The 22,184-nt window shown below is 42.8% G+C and overlaps 4 protein-coding genes across 4 annotated transcripts in view; 2 read left to right on the forward strand and 2 right to left on the reverse strand.

The window, feature by feature from the left end:
• tfec (transcription factor EC) overlaps positions 1-1,303 on the reverse strand; it is a 34,793-nt gene extending 33,490 nt beyond the window's left edge. Inside the window, exon 1 of the mRNA XM_078101798.1 lies at positions 1,178-1,303. The gene's annotated coding sequence lies outside the window, so the exon portion shown is untranslated. The remainder of the gene's footprint in view (positions 1-1,177) is intronic.
• Positions 1,304-4,943: 3,640 nt separating this feature from the next.
• On the forward strand, positions 4,944-8,932 carry LOC120818001 (aldo-keto reductase family 1 member B1). Its single transcript, XM_040174721.2, has 10 exons — positions 4,944-5,363; positions 6,051-6,218; positions 6,302-6,418; positions 6,541-6,618; positions 6,896-7,018; positions 7,130-7,236; positions 7,445-7,526; positions 7,703-7,786; positions 7,868-7,950; positions 8,042-8,932. Exons 1-10 carry the CDS (start codon positions 5,298-5,300, stop codon positions 8,082-8,084), a joined length of 951 nt encoding a protein of 316 aa, XP_040030655.2. The 5' UTR covers positions 4,944-5,297; the 3' UTR covers positions 8,085-8,932.
• On the reverse strand, positions 8,545-12,543 carry LOC120818002 (aldo-keto reductase family 1 member B1). Its single transcript, XM_078101800.1, has 10 exons — positions 11,776-12,543; positions 10,937-11,104; positions 10,641-10,757; positions 10,381-10,458; positions 10,162-10,284; positions 9,972-10,078; positions 9,798-9,879; positions 9,603-9,686; positions 9,443-9,522; positions 8,545-9,326 (listed from the first exon to the last, which is right to left on the reverse strand). The coding sequence occupies exons 1-10, from the start codon at positions 11,839-11,841 to the stop codon at positions 9,284-9,286; spliced, it is 948 nt and encodes a 315-aa protein (XP_077957926.1). The 5' UTR covers positions 11,842-12,543; the 3' UTR covers positions 8,545-9,283.
• A 3,958-nt stretch (positions 12,544-16,501) lies between these two features.
• Positions 16,502-20,315, forward strand: LOC144406268 (uncharacterized). The gene has a single exon (XM_078101801.1). It carries the CDS (start codon positions 18,337-18,339, stop codon positions 19,957-19,959), a length of 1,623 nt encoding a protein of 540 aa, XP_077957927.1. The 5' UTR covers positions 16,502-18,336; the 3' UTR covers positions 19,960-20,315.
• The last annotated feature ends 1,869 nt before the right edge of the window (positions 20,316-22,184 follow it).

Here is a 22,184-nt window from a genome sequence, read left to right on the forward strand (position 1 = left end):
TACAGCATCTGTGTGACGCTGCACACATCTGCCTCTGCTGCTGCACACTGCACAGCACAGACACAAACAATCTCACCTTGGCTCATCTTTGATGGCAAAAAAAAAAGTTTTAATACAACATGAAGTGATTTATGTTAATCAATCCCACATTTGTTCTGTTCTTCCTTAGGATTTTATGTGACATAAAAATACATTTTATTCAGGATGCTTTCTAAAATGTGACTGCTTAGTCATCTTGGGTATGACACTGTTCCATGAGCCTTTTGCACACGTCCTCCCCCTTGGCTGTGCGAATCATTCCATGCACACGTTTCCCCCCTCACCCCCCTTCCCTATCCCTGCACACGCCACACTCTGAAAACAACATTCCCATGAGGCGAGATTAGGGAAGTCACGTTTTTTCTTTATATATTGTAAACAATATCAGGTGACTAAAATGAGGAAGTCTCCCACGAGGAACTTTAAAGATTTTCCCGCTGTGTCATTGTGATTTCTCAAAACCTTTGCTCAGATAAACATACAACGCGAGGACAAGATGCCAACGAAGCATCGGATACAATGAGACATTTAAGCAACTGCTATTGAATATGTTTTTTTAGATTCATATAATTATAAAGTAAATTTGGAGATATAATTTAAAATGAACAAATCAATTAATATGTATTATTCTCACAAACTACCCAACAGCATGGATGCATATACAAAGTATATATATATGCATCAAATTAAAGTGATGCACCCATGAATGCATCAATAGTTATAATTTAGTGATGTGGTAAATAAATAATCTAAAATAAACTATTTTATCAGAAGGTTTCTGCAAGTATATGGCAATCATTTCAGGAAACAACAGAAAAGAATATATTATTTAGTTACAAAAAGTAATATTGATTGTAGATTGTTAGATGGGGGGTATGAATTCAACGAGGGGGTGGGTTATGATATTGAACATTGACCCCCAAAATAAAGATGTGTCCCTAAATAGAACTTCATATAGCATAGATTTAAGGATGAGCATGCCTCTTATCTAGGAAACTGTTAGAATATTTTACAACACTGCTTCTTCTTAAAGTTCAAATATATTTTATACATTATATATTTTTAAAATCTGCAAATAATTGTTCTTTCAAATAAATTCTTGATTTCATATCATCAATAAATAAATAGAAATTACTACCTTTGAATTTGAAGGCTACGGAAGAGAGGTCTCTAGATTGTCATTTCATCTTCTGTATGTCCAACTTCAGATAATCCAAATTAGCTCTCTTTTTGGTCTACCTCCTTCATATGTTTAATCATTCCTGCAAGACAAGTGAAAGGGCCCTAAATTTAAACCAAAATGTGTTTCCTCTTTTTTTGGGCACCGAGGAGCGGGGTGCAAAGGGAAGCGATGATGCCAACTGTCCCAAAACCTAGACCAAAATATGTCAAATCATCATCAGTTACATAATCCTGACAGGAATTAAAGATCCCCAAAAGTTTTACATTTCTGTCTGTTGTAAACAACTTTGTTCAGAGGTTGGTCTGTAAATGGTCAACCAAATGATGGTACTTACCTGGTAAATTACAGCAGATACTTTGGCTGATAAGGCAGCATGCACTCCGATATTGTTGTCAAGGTCGATACAAAAAATAAAGGCTTCACTTTCAAGTGCAGACTCAATGCGGTTCATTTCGTATTCTTGAGACAGTTTGTCCATATCTGATCAGCGGTGCTCGACTTAAAAGAACAAAACACACAAGTGTTTTGGCCAGCGTTAAGGAACGGTGTCATTTTCATTTCAGAGGAAAGGGCCTCCGATATTGCTTTCACGGTCACACTGTAATCTACATAATGACAATGATGAACAACCCATCAGGGACGATTTCAGTGAAAAAGCCCCCAAATTCCCCTTCAGATGCATGTTGATTGTGTTTATTCATGGCAGTTAGGTTGATGAGGGAGCAATATGGAGGAGGTTGGATGACACTTGTTACGCGTTACCGTTAAAATAGCAGACATCTCTTGACGAAGAACAAACAGCAAAGGCCGACTGAAATCAAGGCTTCTATGAAAGCTCTCGGCGATGCAAATTCGAAAGCACTTCATTACTTGCTTTTTCCCTGCAATCTTGTGTCTGAGAGACTGAACTAAGTGGTTAATCAAGCCAAAAACCCAACTGCGTCTGAGGGGCCAGAGAGGAGACGCTCCTGCTCACAGACGAGGCCACGGCTGTGTATGGAAGTGCATACGGCTCGGTATGGACATCCATGGAAGTATGGATGTCCATACCGATTTTCATAGATATAGTTATTGAGACATGCCACTAACAAACAAGAACCTCGTGGTGGCACTTAAGTGAAGGTTAGAGGATTATCAAAGTTATTAGAATTTGTCCTTTGACATTAATGGATGTCCGCACAAAATTCCATGGCGATCCATCAGGGCCAGATAGGTGGAATGACAACCCACTTTTTAAGCATTTGCTAAAAATGTACCTTGACTTTACATAGTTACAAGAGACATCAGTTCAGCTGTATCCGCCACAGAAGGCATATTTTCATTTTTTTATTAAGAAACATAATTGGACGCAGTTGTTTTTTAAGTAACTTGATGAAGCGCAAATAAAACAACGGAAAATACTGCACTTTAAGACAGAAGTGCAAAAAGGAAATTTGCAAAAGCTAATTTAATAATGGCTGAAAATAGAAAGAGGCAGCAGCTTCCTTAGTTAACATAATCAAGACTTTAACACAATTTTAATGACCATTCACACACCCACATGGTCGACATTAGAGTCCTCTGGCTAAATATTTTTTTTATTGCTTGATTAATCAATTTATTTTTTGGGTGGAAAGAAATGTGGACCAAAATGCCCATAGAACTATAATCACGATCTCAGAAGTGAGAGAAAACCGACAATCGTATTTAGTCCTTTGCTTAAAACCTTTTCTAAATGTTAGATGGAAATTGTTGCTGATCAATTTTCTGCCATTGACCGATCAATAAGCTAATTGTCACAACTGTTTCACACCAATGTCATACTGCCTACCTAATTCAAATCTGGGGGATTATGGTCATTTTTAAAGAATGACGATGTCTGCATCGCTCAAATCAGCCTCAGTAATCCCCAGTACATCCGAAAACATGCAATGCGCTCAACACATTACCATGATGTACTTATGACGTCGGGATTTCTCTCCCTGATCTGTTTATTGTTTGACAGAGGGAATGTGCGGAATGCGAGTGTGTGAGTGAACTCAGCCGGCGCTGCCACTCGACATTAGATTTATGGGTGAAGATTAGGACCCGGGGCAGTCTGGCAGAGAACTGAGAAGAAGAAAAAAAGGAGGAAAGCAAAGCCAATGCCAGTGAGAGACAAGAGGTGGAGAGAATGGAGCACAGGCCCCGAAAAAAAATGTGGGGGGGTTTGATCTCCCCGGGACAGGTCAGGTCTTACTAGTGCAGCGTTTAATCTGCAGCTGCAGTGAGCATTCGTAAAGAGAAAATCTTTGTGATCTGTGTACCATTCTCACTCCATTCCATCAGCTAAATGAACGTTTCCGCCACTTTTCGCTTAAAACTCTGTGAGCCAGGCACCACGAAATCACTCTTTTTTTCCAATAGTTCCAATAGTTTTCCTTGAGAGAGGCACTTGGTTTTACTCCGGGCCTCTGTTCTATCTTCAAATGCCCGCCGTCCTTTATTCTGATCAACGCACTCATTACAGTGGAAAGGTATCCGCCTGCAGACGCCAAATAGAAGCCTCTGAAATGAAAACTTTCCCCCCTCCTTCAGATGCCAATTGTATGTGGCTGTGTCTTAGTCTGGTTTACCTGGTTCTTTGATCACGACAGCATGCAACGCTGTTTGAATCCTGGGCTACTTTGACAGTTTGCAGGCTGGCAGAAAGGTCCTTCGGTGTCTGAAGTTAGATCAGAGGAGACGGGCCCTGAAAAGCAGGCGTCCAGCTGGGAGAAGATCAGAAGAGACACAAACTTTAGCGAGAGCCATTGTGAGGTACACAGCGGCTGCTGGCTCCCATAACTTTTCCTTTTGTATGTTTTTTTCATATTGCTCTCTTCTCCCTCTCTTATCTTCCGCACAGCGTTGAATGGCTCAGCTAAAGGTCTGTCAGGTTTTATCTGATTCTGACAAGAAAGACACCCGGTATTTGTTCCCTTTTTGTTAGGTGTCTCTTGGGGTTTAAGGCTGGCTGTGTGTGGGTGCACATTCACCATGGTGCACCTCTCCTTTATAATACCAGAATACTGTCCTGAAGACGTTGTAGTCAAAAATTAAGGAGTAATTGAAACTAATAGTATCGTCTACATTACATGCTGGACAATGACTTTACCCAAGGCTTGCTGCATCGATCAAATTAAATGAAATATGTGTTTGAGTTTCTTTAAAGCCTTAAGGGAAATGAATAGTACTCATCAATCATTTTAGTCATTGCAATTACTGGCCATATTAGCTAATGTATGAAATGATGTGATTATTTTACTTGAAATCAGTTGTGTAATCAAAGAAGATGGGCTCACGTATGGTAAGTGTGGCAATGGTGTCCTCTAGTGGCTCAATGGCAGAATCATCAAAATCTCGCAAAAAAAATACCTTCACCCTACACATGTAATCCACATTATTACCACATGCAGACGGTAATTTCTTTAACACTATATTTCAAAAGGAAATGTTGTATTTTGTATTGATCCGATGGATTAAGATTTTATATAAACAAATAAAATATGATACATTATTATTATTATTATTTATTTTAAAAAATGAACTGAAACACAATTATATGCAGTTTAGTAGTTACTTAAGTAGGAGATCAGTGGTACTCATCAAATCACTAAATACACCCAGTGTAGATGAATATGGGAAGATTGTGTTGACTGTTTATCAATTTATCACGTGGCTCTCGAGAGAGCTCCATTCGGCGGGATCTTTTCAAATGCCCGTTCACTGAAATACTTGATCGAGAGCGTTTATTTCTCACGGAAATATTGAAGAAGATCAATTTTACACCACGCTGATCACTTAAACGTGATTGACAGGAGCGCGTGGCCGCTCACTCGTTGGAATGAATTGAAAGGCATCATTAATCGATCGACGATACTGAGCGTTCCGCTCCGCCAGTTTATTTTACAACCAGCAGGTGGATCCTAGGCCCCACCTCGGGGTTGTTTCGAAGGAGGCAAATCCAAGGCACTTCCGCATTGGCTTCGCTTTTCCAGAACCGGTGGTGAAACATTCGCTCTCTCTCTCTGCTCGACTTGTCCCCACTGGAGTCTCCTCGTCCCCCTCCGGGAAAATGGCAACAACCGTGACACTAAACACCGGCGCGCAAATCCCCATCGTGGGACTTGGCACGTGGAAGGTGCGTTTTTGCTTTAATACGCAACGTGTTATTACCGAGTTATAAAACGTGTGTGCTGAATGTGCGCTCGGCTAAAACTAGTGCCGAAATAGCAGCCGGTTACGTCACTGCAGGGTCGGCGGAGTAACCCTGCGGACGACCCCGATATGGAGACCGTGCTTAATGCGTTATAGCAGCAGGTTCACGTCGAGCTGGTGGGGGTCGAGTTCGCAGAGCTTATCCAGTGCACGCTTTGTTATCTGTGCAGTGTGACCCGGAGCAGACGCACATGTTGTCACATGTTGGTAATGATTCTGTTGCCTCGTCCTCCCCCCCAGTCTAATATGCTTTAATTTTAGCGGCATTATCATTTGTAATTGAGACCGGTGCAAAATAACAGCGTGTTTTTTTCTATTCATAAAATGTATAATTATCGTTGAAATAAGTGTCGGTAACCGGGGAGGGGATTAAAGTGCAACGTCATTCAAGCCCCTATTTAAACTGGGACACCGCCCGGAAGTGGCACTCCCATTATCTGAGTTTGTACCTACATTGCTATTGTAGCAAAATAATGCAAATCATCTTATAATCTGTTTAGTGACACAGTATTAAAAAAAACAAAAAAAACCCACTGTATCTTGGAAAAAGTACTTAGAAAAGTATATGTGGATCACACAGTAAGTAACTTCCCCCCCCCCTGTGTGTTAGTCTCCCCCTGGCAAGGTGAGCGAGGCGGTGAAAGCGGCCATCTCAGCAGGCTACAGGCACATCGATGGAGCGTACGTCTACCAGAACGAGGCGGAGGTGGGAGAGGGCGTCCACGCCATGATCAAGGATGGCGTGGTCAAGCGGGAGGATCTCTTCATTGTTAGCAAGGTCAGTTGTGTATGATCATAATATAATCTATGAGCTCTCTCTCCTTGACTTTCAAGTCCTCTCATTGCTTTTCTTTTTTATAGCTGTGGTGCACTTTTCATGAGAAGCCTCTGGTGCGGCAAGCCTGTGAGAAGACCCTCAGCGATCTTAAACTGGACTACTTGGACCTCTACCTGGTGCATTGGCCGATGGGTTTCAAGGTAGGCACAGTCCCTTTTGAGCCGATGTGTTGAAATATGTGTGGTCTGTGTGACTCCGGTCAATCGGGATCAATATGCCGCCTGCACATTGGCTATCGATCCTTTTTTTCGTCATGTTGCAGCCCGGCAGTGAGCTTTTTCCTCTGGACGGCGCAGGAGAGACCATCAGTGATGGTACTCACTTCCTGGAGACATGGGCGGTGAGTGAAACAAAAACAAACTACTCTTGTTTAAGGAGGTGAAATTGAATTGGCATAGTTGTGTGCCGTTATTATGATCTGACACCACACATCCATGTCATGTGTTAATGGTTTAACAGCGACATTTACAGGCTTAAAATGTGATGTCAGGAAATCCTGCAATCAGAGAGGTGGTATTTATTTAACACCCCTGGATAAGCACAAAAATGATTTAATAAGAGCTACGGTTTCTAAACCAAAGCTCACAAGGATATTTTTTCCATGGTGAATTCTTCAGGCAATGGAAGAGCTGGTGGATGCTGGTCTGGTCAAAGCGATCGGTGTCTCCAACTTCAACAAGGAGCAGATTGAAGCCATTCTCAACAAGCCAGGCCTGAAATACAAGCCTGCCAACAACCAGGTACTCCCAACACACTCTTTCTAGTGGCTCTATTGGCCAGCTGCTGTTTTGTTATGAAGATGGATAGATTTTTTTTTGTGTGTCCCAGGACTATTGTGTTTGTCCCAACAGGTGGAGTGCCACCCGTACCTGGCTCAGGAGAAGCTGGTCAACTTCTGCCACTCTCAGGGCATCTCTGTGACGGCGTACAGCCCCCTGGGCTCCCCCGACAGACCCTGGTCAGTTGTGTCCAAATACCACGAGGCAATTCTATCACCGCACAGTTACAACATCGTGATCGTATTGCTGATTCAGTATTACATCTGATGCATCCCTTTGGTTGGTTTCAACTTGTGGCTGTTGTTCCTCTTTGTCCATTTATTTTGAAATGTGTTAAATGTGTGCCGGCCCTCCTGTATAATTCGGGATGATGCATTCACGACACAGGGCTAAACCTGACGACCCCTCGCTGCTGGAAGATCCAAAAGTGAAAGCCATCGCTGAGAAGCACAAGAAGACTTCGGCTCAGGTACAACACTGATCCAAACAAGCTTTATGTAGTTTTTATTCGCACATGAAAGGAATGCAGGTTCCTCTTTTTCTCTCCAAGAAGAATGTGCAAATACCACGTGCACTCTGCTGTTGTCCTTGTAGTATCAACCTTTGATCACGTTCACATGTTGACTCTTTTCCCTTAACTGCCAGGTCCTGATCCGCTTCCAAATCCAGAGGAACGTGATCGTGATCCCCAAGTCCATCACACCTCAGCGCATTCAGGAGAATTTCCAGGTAATTACAATATTTCAGATGCTTTCTAGGATTAGCCCTCAGTGTGCCTCACTCACTAAACGGAGGTTTAAATCTCTGCAGGTGTTTGACTTTGAACTAACCGCGGAGGAAATGAAGACTATAGTGGGATTCAACAGGAACTGGAGAGTCTGTCCTATGCAATGGTGAGCTCATATCTTCTTCTGTTTTTTCTTTTCTATGATATTGTTTGGTGTTTTTGTGATTTCTCTTTTTTTCTTGTTTTTCTCTCATTAGGAGCTTGAAGCACAAGGACTATCCTTTCAACGCTGAATTCTAAAATGAAAGAAAATCCTCAGGTTTTCCCACAAGTTGACTTCTAGGTCTGGAGTTTGCATCAGCCAGCATTAATCTACTTAATTTGCCACTATCAAGTGCAGTTTGCAAAATAACTATTGACGTGGTACATTTCCCATGAGAAATATTGATTTATCCAATAATAGTCATTTTATCTCCACTAAATAGTGTTTACTGATTAAATGCTTAAATGAGTTAGATTTTGCACAAATATAATTGAGTGCTCATATATTTTCAATTTTATAATGTGATTTTCTGTCCTAATAGCCGGCAGCCAAGTAGCTCCCTTGATTTTTTTATATTTTTTCCGTGTTGCCTTGCCATAGTGAATTACATTGTGGTCACTGTGTTACTTAAAGTACCTCCCGAAGCTAAATGTTTCACGTTCACTAACTCGCGTTAAAGTGTGTAACAGGTCTGAGAATTAGCGCCGACATCAGTCATTTGTAGTTTTGCAATAAGCACATGTTTCAATTTTATTCTCATAAAAGATCAAATCTGTATTCAGGTGACGCACATTTTTCATCGCACAACCGTGATCATACTTCAGCACTCCTCATTTAACTCAACCTGTTTCTCCTTCATGTAAGCACTTATACATTTACATATAAACTCAATGCAAATTAAAACCCCTGTTTACATCCTAAGACAAGTCAAAGTATGTTCTGCTTTTTACGAAGAATTTCCCATATTTACTTGCAAGTCATAGATGGCGCTTGAACATCACGTGTATTGACGCTATTACGAAATGGTCACTTCCACTTCTCCGGGGGAAGCTGTTTTTTGTTTTTTTCAAGAATCGAAATAAATCCCTGTGGTAAAAACGCCAAACAGTGCAATGACTTTGCATTACCGGGCTGGAAGAAGAGGAAGGCTAAATCTCTGCATGAAGGTCGGAGGGCAAACACTAAGGGAGCTAACTTTGAGAAAGGTGTTGATGGTGTTTCGACTCATAGTTTTGTATTATTCTATGAGGATCTATAGGATATTATTCACGCTAAAGAGAATAAGTTTACACAGAAAATCGAATACAGAAATGTACTTTCTGTTAAAAACGTGAAGTAATGCAGCATTAGCAAAGGGGTTAGCTGTAAGCACAAAAGATCACATTTTTCCTTCCAATTGTTTATGCATGAATGTACTTATTTATGTCAACAGCGTTGCAGCACGTTGTCTCATGAGCTAATACTCTGCATTCAGTGGAAAATCTTTGTGTGTTGTGGCCCTGTAAGGAAAAGGGGATGAACATGCTTTACTGGTTGGTCCTTTTTAAACTGGTCTATCACCTAAAACAATTCAATGAAAGAGATAACGGGCATAAAGGGATCTGCCCATGCTCACCATTTCATCGCAAATGCTCTTTTCTCAGGGAAGCTCATCATGGTCTTCATGTCGTTTTCGCTCAACTCAAAGTCAAACAACTGGAAGAAAAAAACAAAATTCGATATGTGCGACATTATACATCTCTGGATAGTGTGTTGAAATTATTAAGATTAGGAACCTGCAGATTTTCCTTGATCCGATGGGGGGTCGCTGACTTGGCTATGACAATCACATTCCTCTGGATGTGGAACCTGAGGAGAACCTGAGGGGGGGGGGGGGGGGGGGGGCGTTACTATTATTTTGGCATCGTATTGAAGGTCTTTCAAGTAAAGAGGGGAACTTTGGGCAGGCATTTAAAGTTGTCTCCTCTTGCCTGTGCTGGGGTCTTGTTGTGCTTGTCTGCTATAGCCTTGATCTTCGGTTCCTCCAGCAGGGAGGGGTCATCCGAAGAAACCCTGAAGTAAATAACAAGAACAGAAAATAATAAGTGACACGTGACACTCTCCTGTAGTTGTTGTGGTTTTTGACAGGTGGTGCTGCCTCTCACCAGGGTCGGTCGGGGGAGCCCAGGGGGCTGTACGCGGTCACTGAGATGCCCTTCGAGTGGCAGTAGTTGATCAGCTTCTCCTGAGTCAAGTATGGGTGGCACTCAATCTAGGGAAACATCAGAATCCCTTAGCTGTTTCTAATCTTCCCTTTTATGTTATGTTACGGACTCTGCGGCGATGCTTTTGCACCTGGTTGTTAGCCGGCTTGTACTTGAGGCCCGGCTTGTTGAGTATGGCATCGATTTGGTTTTTGTTGAAGTTGGAGATGCCAATAGCCTTGACCAATCCAGCGTCCACCAGCTCTTCCATGGCCTTTGAGACACATGGCACGCGGGTGTTAATTAGGTGTCTACCAACCTGTACATGTAAATATTTGATTTAGCTGTGTACAAAAGTCCCTTTAATCACCTCCCAAGTGTCCAAGAAGTTGCTGCCGTCGGAAATGAGCTGTTGATTTTCATCAAGTGGAAAAAGCTCATCGCCTGGCTTCAGTAGCAACATGTAAAATGGTCAAAACATAGAGTTGGATTAAATGTTTCCTTTTTTTTCTTTTTGATTCACAAAGGAGCCTTACTAAGTTATAACCGTATTGACAAGAGAAATAGGCTAACATTTGGGCTTAACCAAAAACCCTCCATGCTGTGGTTTTAGAAGATAGTGGCACCCACTTTGGCTCCATATGGGAAATGCATGAGGTAAAGGTCCAAGAAGTCCAGTTTCAGGTCCTTAAGTGTCCTTTCGCAGGCTCCCCTCACCAGAGATGGAATGTGGAAGGTGCACCACAACTATGGAAAAACAATTTGTATACTGAACCTGTCGGCGTGGGACACATTCGAGGTTAGTGAACAAAATGTGAATGATAAATACCCTGACTGATGTGCATAATTGCTGCATGTTTTTACGTCTGCACTCATTAGACTTGACACATTAGCGGCGCTTAAATGCGTTGATTGTGACGCCATACCTTGCTGACAATGAATAGATCCTCCCTCTTAACTGCTCCTTCGTCAATTGCGGCACGAATTCCAACCGCGACATCTTCTTCGTTCTGGTACACGTGAGCACCATCGATGTGCCTGTAACCGGCTCTTATCGCCAGCTTAATGACCTCAGTGGCCTTACCCTGGTCTGCCTGCAGCAGAAGGGTGAGGTAGAAACCAGGAGATTGCAGATGACATATGTTTGCTCACAGGACAGGATATTTGTTAAATAATACTTGCAAGTAGGAGACAAGAGTTGACACACACATCAAGGCAATTCAAAGGTCTTCTTCCCTGCTACTGCAATAATAGGGTGGGTGGAGGGGGGGGGGGGGGCTACATACATTTTGCTCCATTATATGGACATTTACGTACAAACGTCTTGGCCATCAGCTGACCTGGAACACAATGTATCTCTGTTGCGAGACAGAGAGAGAGATCACAGACACTCTGTTGTCTAAGTTTGTCTACTGGCAAAGACAAAAAATGATTTATGTCTTCACAACACCTGTAATAACTGGAGAAGAAGAATTGATAATAAGATTTAAAGACGAGACCTTTCCCCCGCTGGTAACAATAGTACTACCAAATGTGTCCAGGCATCAGGTTTGTGCAAACCTCCTTTTAAGTCATTTCGCCGATGGGCTTTATTACGCTGCAGTTGCCCTATTTACCTGCAGTATACGTAAGAAAGCTAGAGACTTTAAATCAGAACCCCTTAAAGTTAGAGGTTACTGGAAGAAAAGGAGAGTGGAGACATGGTATCAAATCCAAACCTCCACCTATCTCCAAACTGTAGCAACATCATAATGATCTGCCTTACCCGCCAGGTTCCTATGCCCAGCATCGGGATCTTCGCTCCGTTGTTGAGTGCAATCGAAGATGCCATGTCGGGTCTTGGGTTGCAGTTCTTGCAGGATCAGTCAACCAGCAGCCTTCCGTCCAGGCAGAGTGCACCGAGAGAAGTGACCGCCCCTTGTGTACTACAGTCAGTGGGACAGAGAGGGTGGGGGCACAGGAGCTGCAAAAGTGCATCAGGTTTTGATAAAACGTTTAAGTAATTAAAAATCATGCTGTACAAATGTTTAATAGAGCTGTATATTTGCAATTCAGCAATTTGAAGACTGATAACGCATCCGTAGAACCGGCTCAAACCAAGCTTTTTTCTTTTTGCAGTGTATGAGACGGATACGTTACACACAGGCAACAGAAACATTGTTCAAAGGCTTTAAATAGGTCTACGAAAAGGACAGCACAGTTTGGGTGAGTGCAAAAGGCTTAAGTAGTGTTAAGTGTGGTGGAAATTTGTGGATTAAGCCCTTATCAAAAGTATCTTGAATTCGCTTTGTGAAGTATTTATTACTAACTAGAATATAGAAAAATGATAAAGAATACAGAAATCATCAACAGAAGCCGTAAGTACACTTCAGGGAGGTGTGTGTTGTTTCAGCACCGGAGAGCCCCCCCCGTCCTTGCAAAAGGAATGTATGGAAAAGTACCAAACGACGTAGGGGAGACAGTCTGACCCTCCCTCCCAGTCAATCAATAACATTTTGAAGATCAGTCAGCGCATGTATGAGTTCCAGGCTCATTTTGAGGGTCACATTCCTGAGAGAGTCACACTACGCACACATTCTCCCCCGACATTAAGTAGGCACATGTAAAAATGTCTGTGCCTGAATTGATATAAATTCTCGCTGCTCTGGTGGTAATGATAGAAGTAGCCCTAGTTGAGTATTTGTCACTCCTGTCTTTATTTTTATTATTATGTTTTAAAGCAAGACAATTCAAAAATGCTCGGTTTAAGTCGCTGTTTAAGTATAAAAGACAGTGTGGACTCCATATTTTCTAAGGATGAATCAGGAATGTGACTCCAGTCTAAACAGCACAGAGGCGAAGAAGGGAAGGATCTAAATGATCTTCTCCCTTTTGATTTGTTCGGGTTTGAAGCTGAATAGTTTTCTGCCTCACTTAGGCTTAGTAATTAGTAAAAGTACATTTAGTAGCACAATGGAAGCTACTCCCCGAAGAGAGCGTGCAATTATAGGGGTTGCTTTGAATTGAAAGAATGTACATAGTGATTAAAAGCTCCACACATATTGGACATGGTGTGTTATGACGTTGATTTGATTTGCAAGTACAGGTCAGATATGGATTAATGAGTCAGGAACAGTACATTTGTTGATGTTGGTCTGACAGTTTTGCGTTTTATCCAAGCTGAATCCCTAACAATAAGGTTTGGAATTGTTTGTGCAGGACCAAGGACAAGAACGATGTTTTAGTCTGAATTTGCATTACACATGCAATAAGGCAAACACCGCACTTGTGGCACACCTAAGTGGATTGCTGTTTAATATGAGATCTATTAAGATTCTTTCAGAAAATAGTTATTTGATTGTGTCCGACTAGAAATCCAATGTGAAAATGTTCTTTTTTCCAGAGCTAACTGCATATTATTTTATCCAAAAGTAACATAGGATATTCATTTTGCAAACCGGACTTTGCGGATGTGAGATTCTAACAACAGTGAAATGGTCACTACCCCCAAGCAGAATGATGAATTGTAAACCAGTTGGTAGCGGAAAAGCAGCAGCATGAGTGTAAACAGTCTGCAGCTACTTCTTCTGCATTGTATAACCGTACAATCAAAAAATTACGCAAGCATTTGCAAAATGAAAGAAATTGTACTTTTGTCGATTAAGTTTACAGCGATGGCCCTTCTGTCAAGTGTTTAGGTTTTGTTAATCCGATAGTAAATTGACTTGATTGGTTTCAAATGTCATGCTTGCTTGTGACCAGCTTGTAAAATGATATGCAGGAGGAGACCATACACAAAGAAGTTGGTAATAGTAAGTTATAATGAAAATAAACTCTACATTTTGTTTGATCTGTTAAAGTCTGGTGGACATTCAGCAGATTGATTTAAGGCAAAACAATTCTTCCACTTCGCCATGTGCTGTTCCTAAAAATGTATTTGGGTGGCGATTGGAACAAGTTAATACAATTGTTGAATTTTTTCCCTTTTAATATTGAGCTAGGCTGGATTCGAATTGCCATGATAAGAGCTGCTCAAACCCTACGGATAAGCAAAGGAGCTTCAGTGCTTCCCAACTTAGCTCCTTTAGTGTAGGAACCACTGGACCATGCTTTGCCAAAGGAGATGATTCTCTCCCACAAATCCTTGCGGTGGCAACATTTAAATGTGACGTCCAGCCAGTGACGTCTCATTTGGCCGCTCGCGGGAAATAACGATCATGACCGAGAAACGTAGATTATATAAGTAACAGTTGGTGTAAATCATTTATCAAACCATGTCAATGGTTGATAAATGATTTACACTCTGTTGTTTTATGTTGTCTGCGTGACGCACTGGAACAAAAGAGACATTGTAGTTTTGCCGCTGCAGACTGACGTCACTAACATGTAGTGATGGGAAGTTCGGATCATTTTACCGACTCTGTTCTTTGAATCTCGTTCAGTAAAATGACACACACGTGCGTTTGTGAAGTGCAATTTTAAATGTCTCTGGTGTTTTGCATCATTTGAACAGATTTGCAAGGTGACGTTTCCTAGTGAAGAATTACTGGGCCCGTGGCGAAGATTAAGATAATGGCTTTTTGAACTGAAACGGCCTTAATCACGCTGCTTTGCATTTCGGCAGAAAAGGCGAACATGCATTAGTCTCCCTAATGCACAGTGATGACAATTCAGACATGTACCTAATTTGCAAGTTTGTTTGGCTTTGTTAATATCACACATTTCCATTCAAAGCTATGGCAATGTAAAAGAATCAATTAACAAAGCACTATGAAATGAAACTGTCATGTTAAAAAAACCTGCAATCAATGCAATAAGGGGTCGTCATGGCGCAGGGGTTAGAGAAGGTGTGCTGTGAAGCACAAGGTTGTTGGTTCAATTTCAGGCTGCCCCATGTTCCATGTCGAAGTGTCCCTGAGCAAGACACCTAACCCCTAATTGCTCCCCGGGCAAAAATGTGAAAAAGCCATGGGTTTAAAGTGTAATGTAAGTCGCTTTGGATAAAAGCGTCTGCTAAATGACCTGTAATGTAAAATATACATGTAGGCTATTAGATACATTTGCACTACAAGTTTTTAACAGCAGAGGTCATCATAGAGTTTGCGATGCATTGAATGAATTAACCTTTTTCCAATACAATTGGCTGGAAAGCTTCACTGGTTCAGAAAGCTTCACTTTGCCATCACTACTAACCCATCACATTATATTTTATTTTATTCCTCGTAACTGTTGTCTTGTCGTCCATTGTGGTGCTGTTATGCACCAACCGCCAAGTCAAATTCCTTGTATGTCTGACATATAATGGCAATAAATGTTTCCTGATTCTTTTATTCTTCTATTTATTTATCATAGACTTCATTGACCCTCACCCATTGACCTTCATTGCATCGCCATTCTCAGAGCAGTTTGCTCCCCCCTGCCAAGCCGGACTGACCTGACAGTTCACCGAATCGAGACTCCTCTGGGAGTGACGATAAGGTCACAACCCTACAGGATGCCCGAACACAAAAGAAAAGTGGTTCAGGGGAAATTGGCTGCGATGTTGGAGATGGGGGTAATAGAAGAGTCCATCAGCCCCATCGTTCTTGTGGCTAAGATGGATGGGTCAGTACAGTTCTGTGCGGACTATCGCAGGGTGAATGACGTGTCACGATTTGATGCCTACCCAATGCCCCGGGTCGACGAACTCCTGGACCGGCTGGGCACTGCACGTTTCTTTACAACTCTGGATTTGAAGTGTTATTGGCAGATTCCTCTGTTGTCAGAGTCCAAGAAAAAAAACTGCTTTCTCCACTCCGTATGGGTTATACCAATTTACTACGCTTCTATTTGGCTTGTTTAGTGCCACGGCCATGTTCCAACGTCTCATGGATCGAGTGCTGCGTCCACACGCTGCATATGCTGCCACCTACTTGGATGATGTCATTATCCACAGCACCACCTGGGCGGGTTGGCGCGGTGCTCGTGTGCATTTCTTCAGAGGTTAGCTGAAGCTTTCAAAAGTTCAGAACAAACCAAATTATGTGAAATTATATTTGATTTAACTGAACACATTTTTAAACATTTGAAGTTAAAAATCTGCTCAAAAAGAATCACACCAGTGGCGGCCAGTGGATTTTTTTTTAGTAGGGCCAGCCAATCAGTTTCAGAACATCCCAGTTTGATTTAATGCAAAAAAGACACACAAAATCAAACACACAGTATTACTTTGCAGTTAAATATTTAACATTTAGTCCAACAGTTTAACATAATAAGGACATCTTATTCAAACAATTCAGTTTTATAAATGTCCAATATAAGTGTTATGTATATATGTATATTAAAGGATAAATATATTACAACATAAATATATGTATATTAAATGTATTAGAATATCTATGAACCCAGTGTGTTGAGGAATAACCAACTCAAAACCCCCACAAATGTTCACACAATGAATTATTTTGGATAAAATGTGCCTGTTTTCATCCACGTCCTGGTTGTGTGTCCTCACTGCTCTCCTGTGTGCGTCACAGCTGGGTAGCGAGACTATACGGCGTTAGCATGTAGCTAACTAGCTAGCCAAACTTTCAGGCCGGTCCGTTGGCTGATCTGGGTCCAGCTGTTTCACCTCTAGTTTCTCTGGCAACGTTCTTTTCTCGTACCAAGTTCGGGTAGGGTCTTCTTGGAAGGACACGGCCGGTGGGCGCCCCTGTTATGTCGTTAAACGGTGCGTCGGAGACTCGCTCTGCCGAGAGCGCAGCGTAGGGTGGCGACAGTAGGGCCGAGTGCAAAAAGTGGTCGGTGGAAGGTTCCTTTGTCCGGACGGCAGGTTCCTGTGGCCGGTGGCAGGTTGCATTGGTCGGTGGTCGGTTCTTCCGGTGGTCAGTGGAAGGATTATTTTTCAGTGGAGACATGGACCCGCCCCCTCCTCATGCAAAAGACATGTTAATGAGTATCTTCACGACCACGGGTTCGCCGTAAATCATTCTTTCACCCCCCTCCGCACCCCGGCCAAACCGTTCACTCGACCACTAGAAATGGGTTATTTAGCATGCGCGGTCGATACATATGTCCCTTTTATTGTTTTAGCGTTGCCATGCCTCTTTGATTACCGCCAGCGTCCTACGCTGTGAACGGCCGGTCACATGAACCGTCGCCACCTTCCCATGATGAAATTGCACTTTTATGTTCATGTTGAGTTTGTATCCTTATGTTTGAAATGCACTTATTGTAATTTCATCATGAGAAGGCGACTGTTCATGTGACCTGCCGTTCACATCATAGGACGGAGGAGCCGGGCCAAGAACAAATGGTTGAAGTGTTTGTGTGAGCGAATATAAATGGCATGTGAAAAATCATTACATGAAAGGATTCGGATTTTAACAAATAGCAAAGCATTTATTTGCAAGGCAATTTAACAAATTGGCAAAGGTGTAACAACTTCATGAGGACCAGGGATCTAAACGCAACCTTTGTTGTCTTTGTCTGTTTACTTGCAACGCTTTTGACATATATAGTTTCAAAGGATAAATCAAGCTAAAAAGTGCTTTTTATTTAAGGCAAACCTTTTTTTTGTGCAGTGTACCATCTTCATTTTGTCTTAAGCTGCAACACTGACATTTACACATCTGGATAAAGTGTTACCTTTATTATGCCACCCAGATTATTCAAGTAGATCTTATGCAGACAAACCTTTTTATATCCTGGGCAGTGTTTCCCACACCATTATAACAGGGGGGCGCCCCCTGAAGTTGTAAACCAAGGGGAAACACTGATGGGTATGCCATTTTCGAGCAGTGGCCTGAACAATGTCTTCCCGCCTCTTTCTTGACAAAACTATTTCTTTGACCTTTCTTTTGAACAACAGACAGGCAACATTATGGAGGCCTTCCATGAGACACTAATAAGGCCCTCTTATCATTATTACTTCAAGTTACTTACTTACTTATTACTTACTATTTCAAGTGTGATGTTGTGTTTTCTTTTGCAGGAAACCTTGACCACAAAGTTATGAGATGTCCAAAATGGAGTGAAAACCGGAATGACAACGGAACGGGAGAGTGTTTGTAGAACAGAAGGATGACTAATGCAGACTATGATGCTATCCCATGGTAACTATGCAAAATCGGTATCCCATAGCAACAATCTCCACATCTACAGAGATCAAAGGGAAACGTTGATGACATCACGGAATGCTTTAAGAAGTGTTCCCTGATCCACTCTCAGATCAGTTTGTTTCAGAGAGGACTTCAGATCAGACACAAGTTTGTTTCAGAGACCACTTCAGATCAGACATCGTTTTTTTCAGAGAGGACTTCAGATCAGACATAAGTTTGTTTCAGAGGCCACTTCAGAAAAAGAAAGAATGACCAACGTCCAGCAAAAAGACACCATGCCGGAGAAAATGGAAGTCAATTCCAAGGTTGTTGATCCTCCGATGAACTTTTACCTACGTTCACTGGAGGAACAAGCACGGGTTGAGCTTAAGGACAGCCGGGCAAAGCTCACCCAAACCGAATCTGTGGGGAGAGTTCTCCTCCAGATCGATGAGGACAGATTGCAACAGTTCCTCGACCTTCTCCAAGAATATAGGAATGGAGATGTACACAAGGAGATGTGTAGCCTGAAAGCACAGCTAGAACAGGCCAGAAGCAAGATCCCAACTTCCCTGGATGGTGCTGCAATGACATCGTTTTCAGCAGCGAAAACTAACCTGGAGTTGAAAAATGACCTGGAAATCGAGAGGGCTCAAACAAAGAAGCAGCACATGGAACTGACAAAGTTGTCAGAAGCTCTCAGAAATGAGCAGGAGGCAGTAAAAAATCTGACGGAAGATTTCCAGGCTTTCCATATGGACAGGATGAGGCACCAGAGAGCGGAAACAGAGAAGATGGCAGCTGCCCTGAAAACAGCACTGGGTGAGAACGTCCCCGCTCAGCAGGTGACCACCAAGCAGAATGAGATGGAGCTGCACAAGGACTGCAAACTTAATCAGGCCAAGCAGACGAAGGCTATCATAGAGCTCACGGCTGCTCTGAAGAAGTCTGAGCAGGACCAGAAGAATGCACATCGTCAGTGGCAGCAGGAGAAGTCTTCCCTGACCTGCCAGCTAGAAAAACAGAAAGTTGAGACCATCAAGAACACGGAAGTTACCGATAGTCTGTTGGAAACCTTCCGTCAGCAAACGACCTCCCTCAAGACACAGCTGAATTCCTCACGGGAAGAAACTCTTCACAAGCTGCAGACGCAAGACAAGATCAACAGAAAACTCACAGTTGCTCTGAAGAAAACGCTTGAAGATCAGCTGGAGAGTGAACATTTGAAATGGAAGCAGGAGAAAGAATGCCTGCAGTCTGCCATGTTGAAAAACTCCTTTGACCAAAACAATGAAAAAGGGAAGAACAAAGACCTCTTGGCCGCTGTGGAGAAAGCTGAGCAGCAGCTGGAGAGTCGCACCATTGAGTGGGAGCAGGAGAGGACTTCCTTCAAAGCCAGGCTGGAAAAAACATGCCAGGACCTTGAACATGCCCAGCTGAGGAACATCACTGCTGTTCTTGCAATGGAGAAGGAGGCTGTGGAGATGTTTGAAAGAAACCAGGCATCCCACAACCAGCTGGAGGAACAGAGAGCAGAGACTAACAAGATTACAAGAGCTCTGAAAAAAACTGCAGATCTGTTAGAAAAGCAAAGCTTCAGCTTTCAGCAACTGACATTGCAGCTTGAAACATCCTGTGCCACCAAGCTGGAGGCGCAGCAGGAGGACCACAACAACCTCCTAGCTGCTCTGCGGAAGAAGTTTGAAGATGAGAGAGAGAGTGAATGTCTCCAATGGCACGAGACAAATTCTTTCCTCACTCAGACCGCAGAACAATCGCTGGAAAGGGAGAAGGAGCATCTGAAGGACAAGACCTGCTTATTGTCTCAGCTGGCAGAGCTTCAACAGCAGATCCCCAAGAAGCCGAAGAAGAAGTGGTACAAGCTATTCTAACGCCCGGCTGCAGAGTTCAACAGCGATAACACCACCATAAAAACACACACACACATAAATACACACACATAGAAACACACACACACACACACACACACACACATAAAAACACACACACATAAATACACACACACACACACACACACACACACATAAATACACACACATAGAAACACACACATAAATACATACAATTAAACACACATACACAATTAAAAACATACACATAGATACACACAATTAAACACACATACACAATAAAAAAAATACACATAGATACACACAATTAAACACACGTACACAATTAAAAAAATACACATAGATACACACAATTAAACACATACACATAGTCACATGTCCTCTCCAGGAACCATCACCTTATCGGGGTGGAGAGGTTTGCGTGTCCCAGTGAACCTGAGGGCTGTGTTGTCTGGAGCCTGGTGCTCCTGGAGGGTTTCCCCTGGCAAAGAGGTCTCAGGCGAGGGACCAGACCAAGAACGGTTCAAAAAGACTCAACAAAACAAAATAGAGGAGGGCGGAGGTGAAGGGCTCGACGGAGAGCGTCTGGAGGGCAGGTGTAGGCCGACGGAGTGCCGCGGCACACTCTCCCCTCCCTGTGGGCTCGCCAATGGGTGCGCTGCTGCATGGGTGGCAGTGGCAGTGGGGGGGTCTAGACGGACCAGGCCCGGGTGGCAGATGCTGCCTCTGGGGACGTGGAACATCACCTCTTGTGGAGAAGGAGCCGGATGTCGTGCAGGAGGTGGAGCGCTGCAGTTAGGTGTGGTGGGGCGAACCTCCACACAGCCGGCAGGCAAAGGTCTCGTTCCCTCGTGATTGTCGACCTGCGTCTCCTCCGTGTATTTATCCATGTGTGTCCCTCGTCTGCCGTTGGTTTGTTTGAGTGATGATGTTCGCAAAATCCGGTTCCTGCTTTCCTCGTGATCTTGTTCCTGCTTGCTCCTGTAGGTATTTTGTATCCTTGGTTAAAAGGAATTTACTAAGAATACCAAAATGCCAAAGAGCGAGCGGGAACAGGAGGAAGCCGGAAGAAGATAACAGCAACGTCACCACCCGACCAAAAAATGACAAACATACCGAAGACATGACGAGAGAGACAATGGTTTAAACACACCGAGGAGGTGCAGGTGATTGGACACAGGAGGAAATAATTTGGTACAAGGCAGACAATCATAAGAGGGGTTGAAAACACAAGCTAACCCAGGGACACGTTATGAACATTAATATACCAACACACCTTTCTAGCCCTGACCGTAAGTGACTTACAAGCATCCTTTTAATCAAAGAGCAGACACTGCGGTGTGACAGGGCTTCATGTCACCATTGTACCTGCTTCACTACAATAGCTGGTCCAACGGGGGTCATAGGCTTCATCTGAACGTCCCTCCCACAGTTTCATTAAATGTTACGTTTGACTGTTTCAAACTGCTCAATGGTGCTTCCAGCAGATCAGATCTAACTCCCTCTTTGTACGCACCAACACACACGACACAACACAACACAAGATGCACCATCCAGCTACCAATGTGTGGATTTCTGTCCCTTGAAGGACAGCTGGCGACCATACTGGGTTTTAAACATAAGGAACCTTTTCCATTACCCACACACGTAACAACCCTTTATGACACCAAAAACCCTTATAGATCACCTTGATTAAATCTATCTGTGAGCAGGTCTATGATAGTCGAACTGGCTTTCTCATGTATTGTCATATAATGTTTTATGGTTCATTGAGTCTGGTCCTGTGCTCTTTTAATCAATCGACATGCGATTTACAGAGACTGGTCACTAATGATGTTAAATTCTGGTTGGAGCGGTACAAGTCCTGCATCTCCTTAAACAATTCGACATGTCGGTTATTTGAGTCAGTGTCGTGATTCATGCTCGTTTGTGGATCTATTACTGTGAGTCTAGGCATATCCTCTTCGGCATTCGGTAAAATCAGCGCAGAGGACCCTCTCTGCTCACCTGCGGCCTCCTGTTCTCACATCCTCTTTGAGCTCAGCACAGCGGAATAACTCCTCATCGCTTATCGTGTCGACGTATCTTGGAATAAAAAGTTCGGTCTCTTCATTTGGTTTAGACCAAGCCGCCACATCCCGTCTGTGCAATAATAAAAGAAAGCTGTTTAAATACATGTACATAAACGCAAATCTAAAAATATACCCTCAATTTGGGTGTTTAACCCCACCCTCTTTATTAGACCG

The sequence above is a fragment of the Gasterosteus aculeatus genome, chromosome 4 (genome assembly GCF_964276395.1).
Source record: "Gasterosteus aculeatus chromosome 4, fGasAcu3.hap1.1, whole genome shotgun sequence".
Lineage (NCBI taxonomy): Eukaryota > Metazoa > Chordata > Actinopteri > Perciformes > Gasterosteidae > Gasterosteus > Gasterosteus aculeatus.

Excerpts from the sequence above, each read along its gene's own strand:
- LOC120818001 (XM_040174721.2), top strand. The coding sequence starts at position 5,298 with ATGGCAACAACCGTGACACTAAACACCGGCGCGCAAATCCCCATCGTG. Across the intron at positions 7,237-7,444 it reads GGCTCCCCCGACAGACCCTG|GGCTAAACCTGACGACCCCT; the intron begins GTCAGTTGTGTC and ends TTCACGACACAG. Across the intron at positions 7,951-8,041 it reads AGAGTCTGTCCTATGCAATG|GAGCTTGAAGCACAAGGACT; the intron begins GTGAGCTCATAT and ends TTCTCTCATTAG.
- LOC144406268 (XM_078101801.1), top strand. The coding sequence starts at position 18,337 with ATGACCAACGTCCAGCAAAAAGACACCATGCCGGAGAAAATGGAAGTC.
- LOC120818002 (XM_078101800.1), bottom strand. The coding sequence starts at position 11,841 with ATGGCATCTTCGATTGCACTCAACAACGGAGCGAAGATCCCGATGCTG. Across the intron at positions 10,459-10,640 it reads ATTTCCCATATGGAGCCAAA|CCAGGCGATGAGCTTTTTCC; the intron begins GTGGGTGCCACT and ends TTGCTACTGAAG. Across the intron at positions 9,327-9,442 it reads AGAGCATTTGCGATGAAATG|GGCCACAACACACAAAGATT; the intron begins GTGAGCATGGGC and ends TTTTCCTTACAG.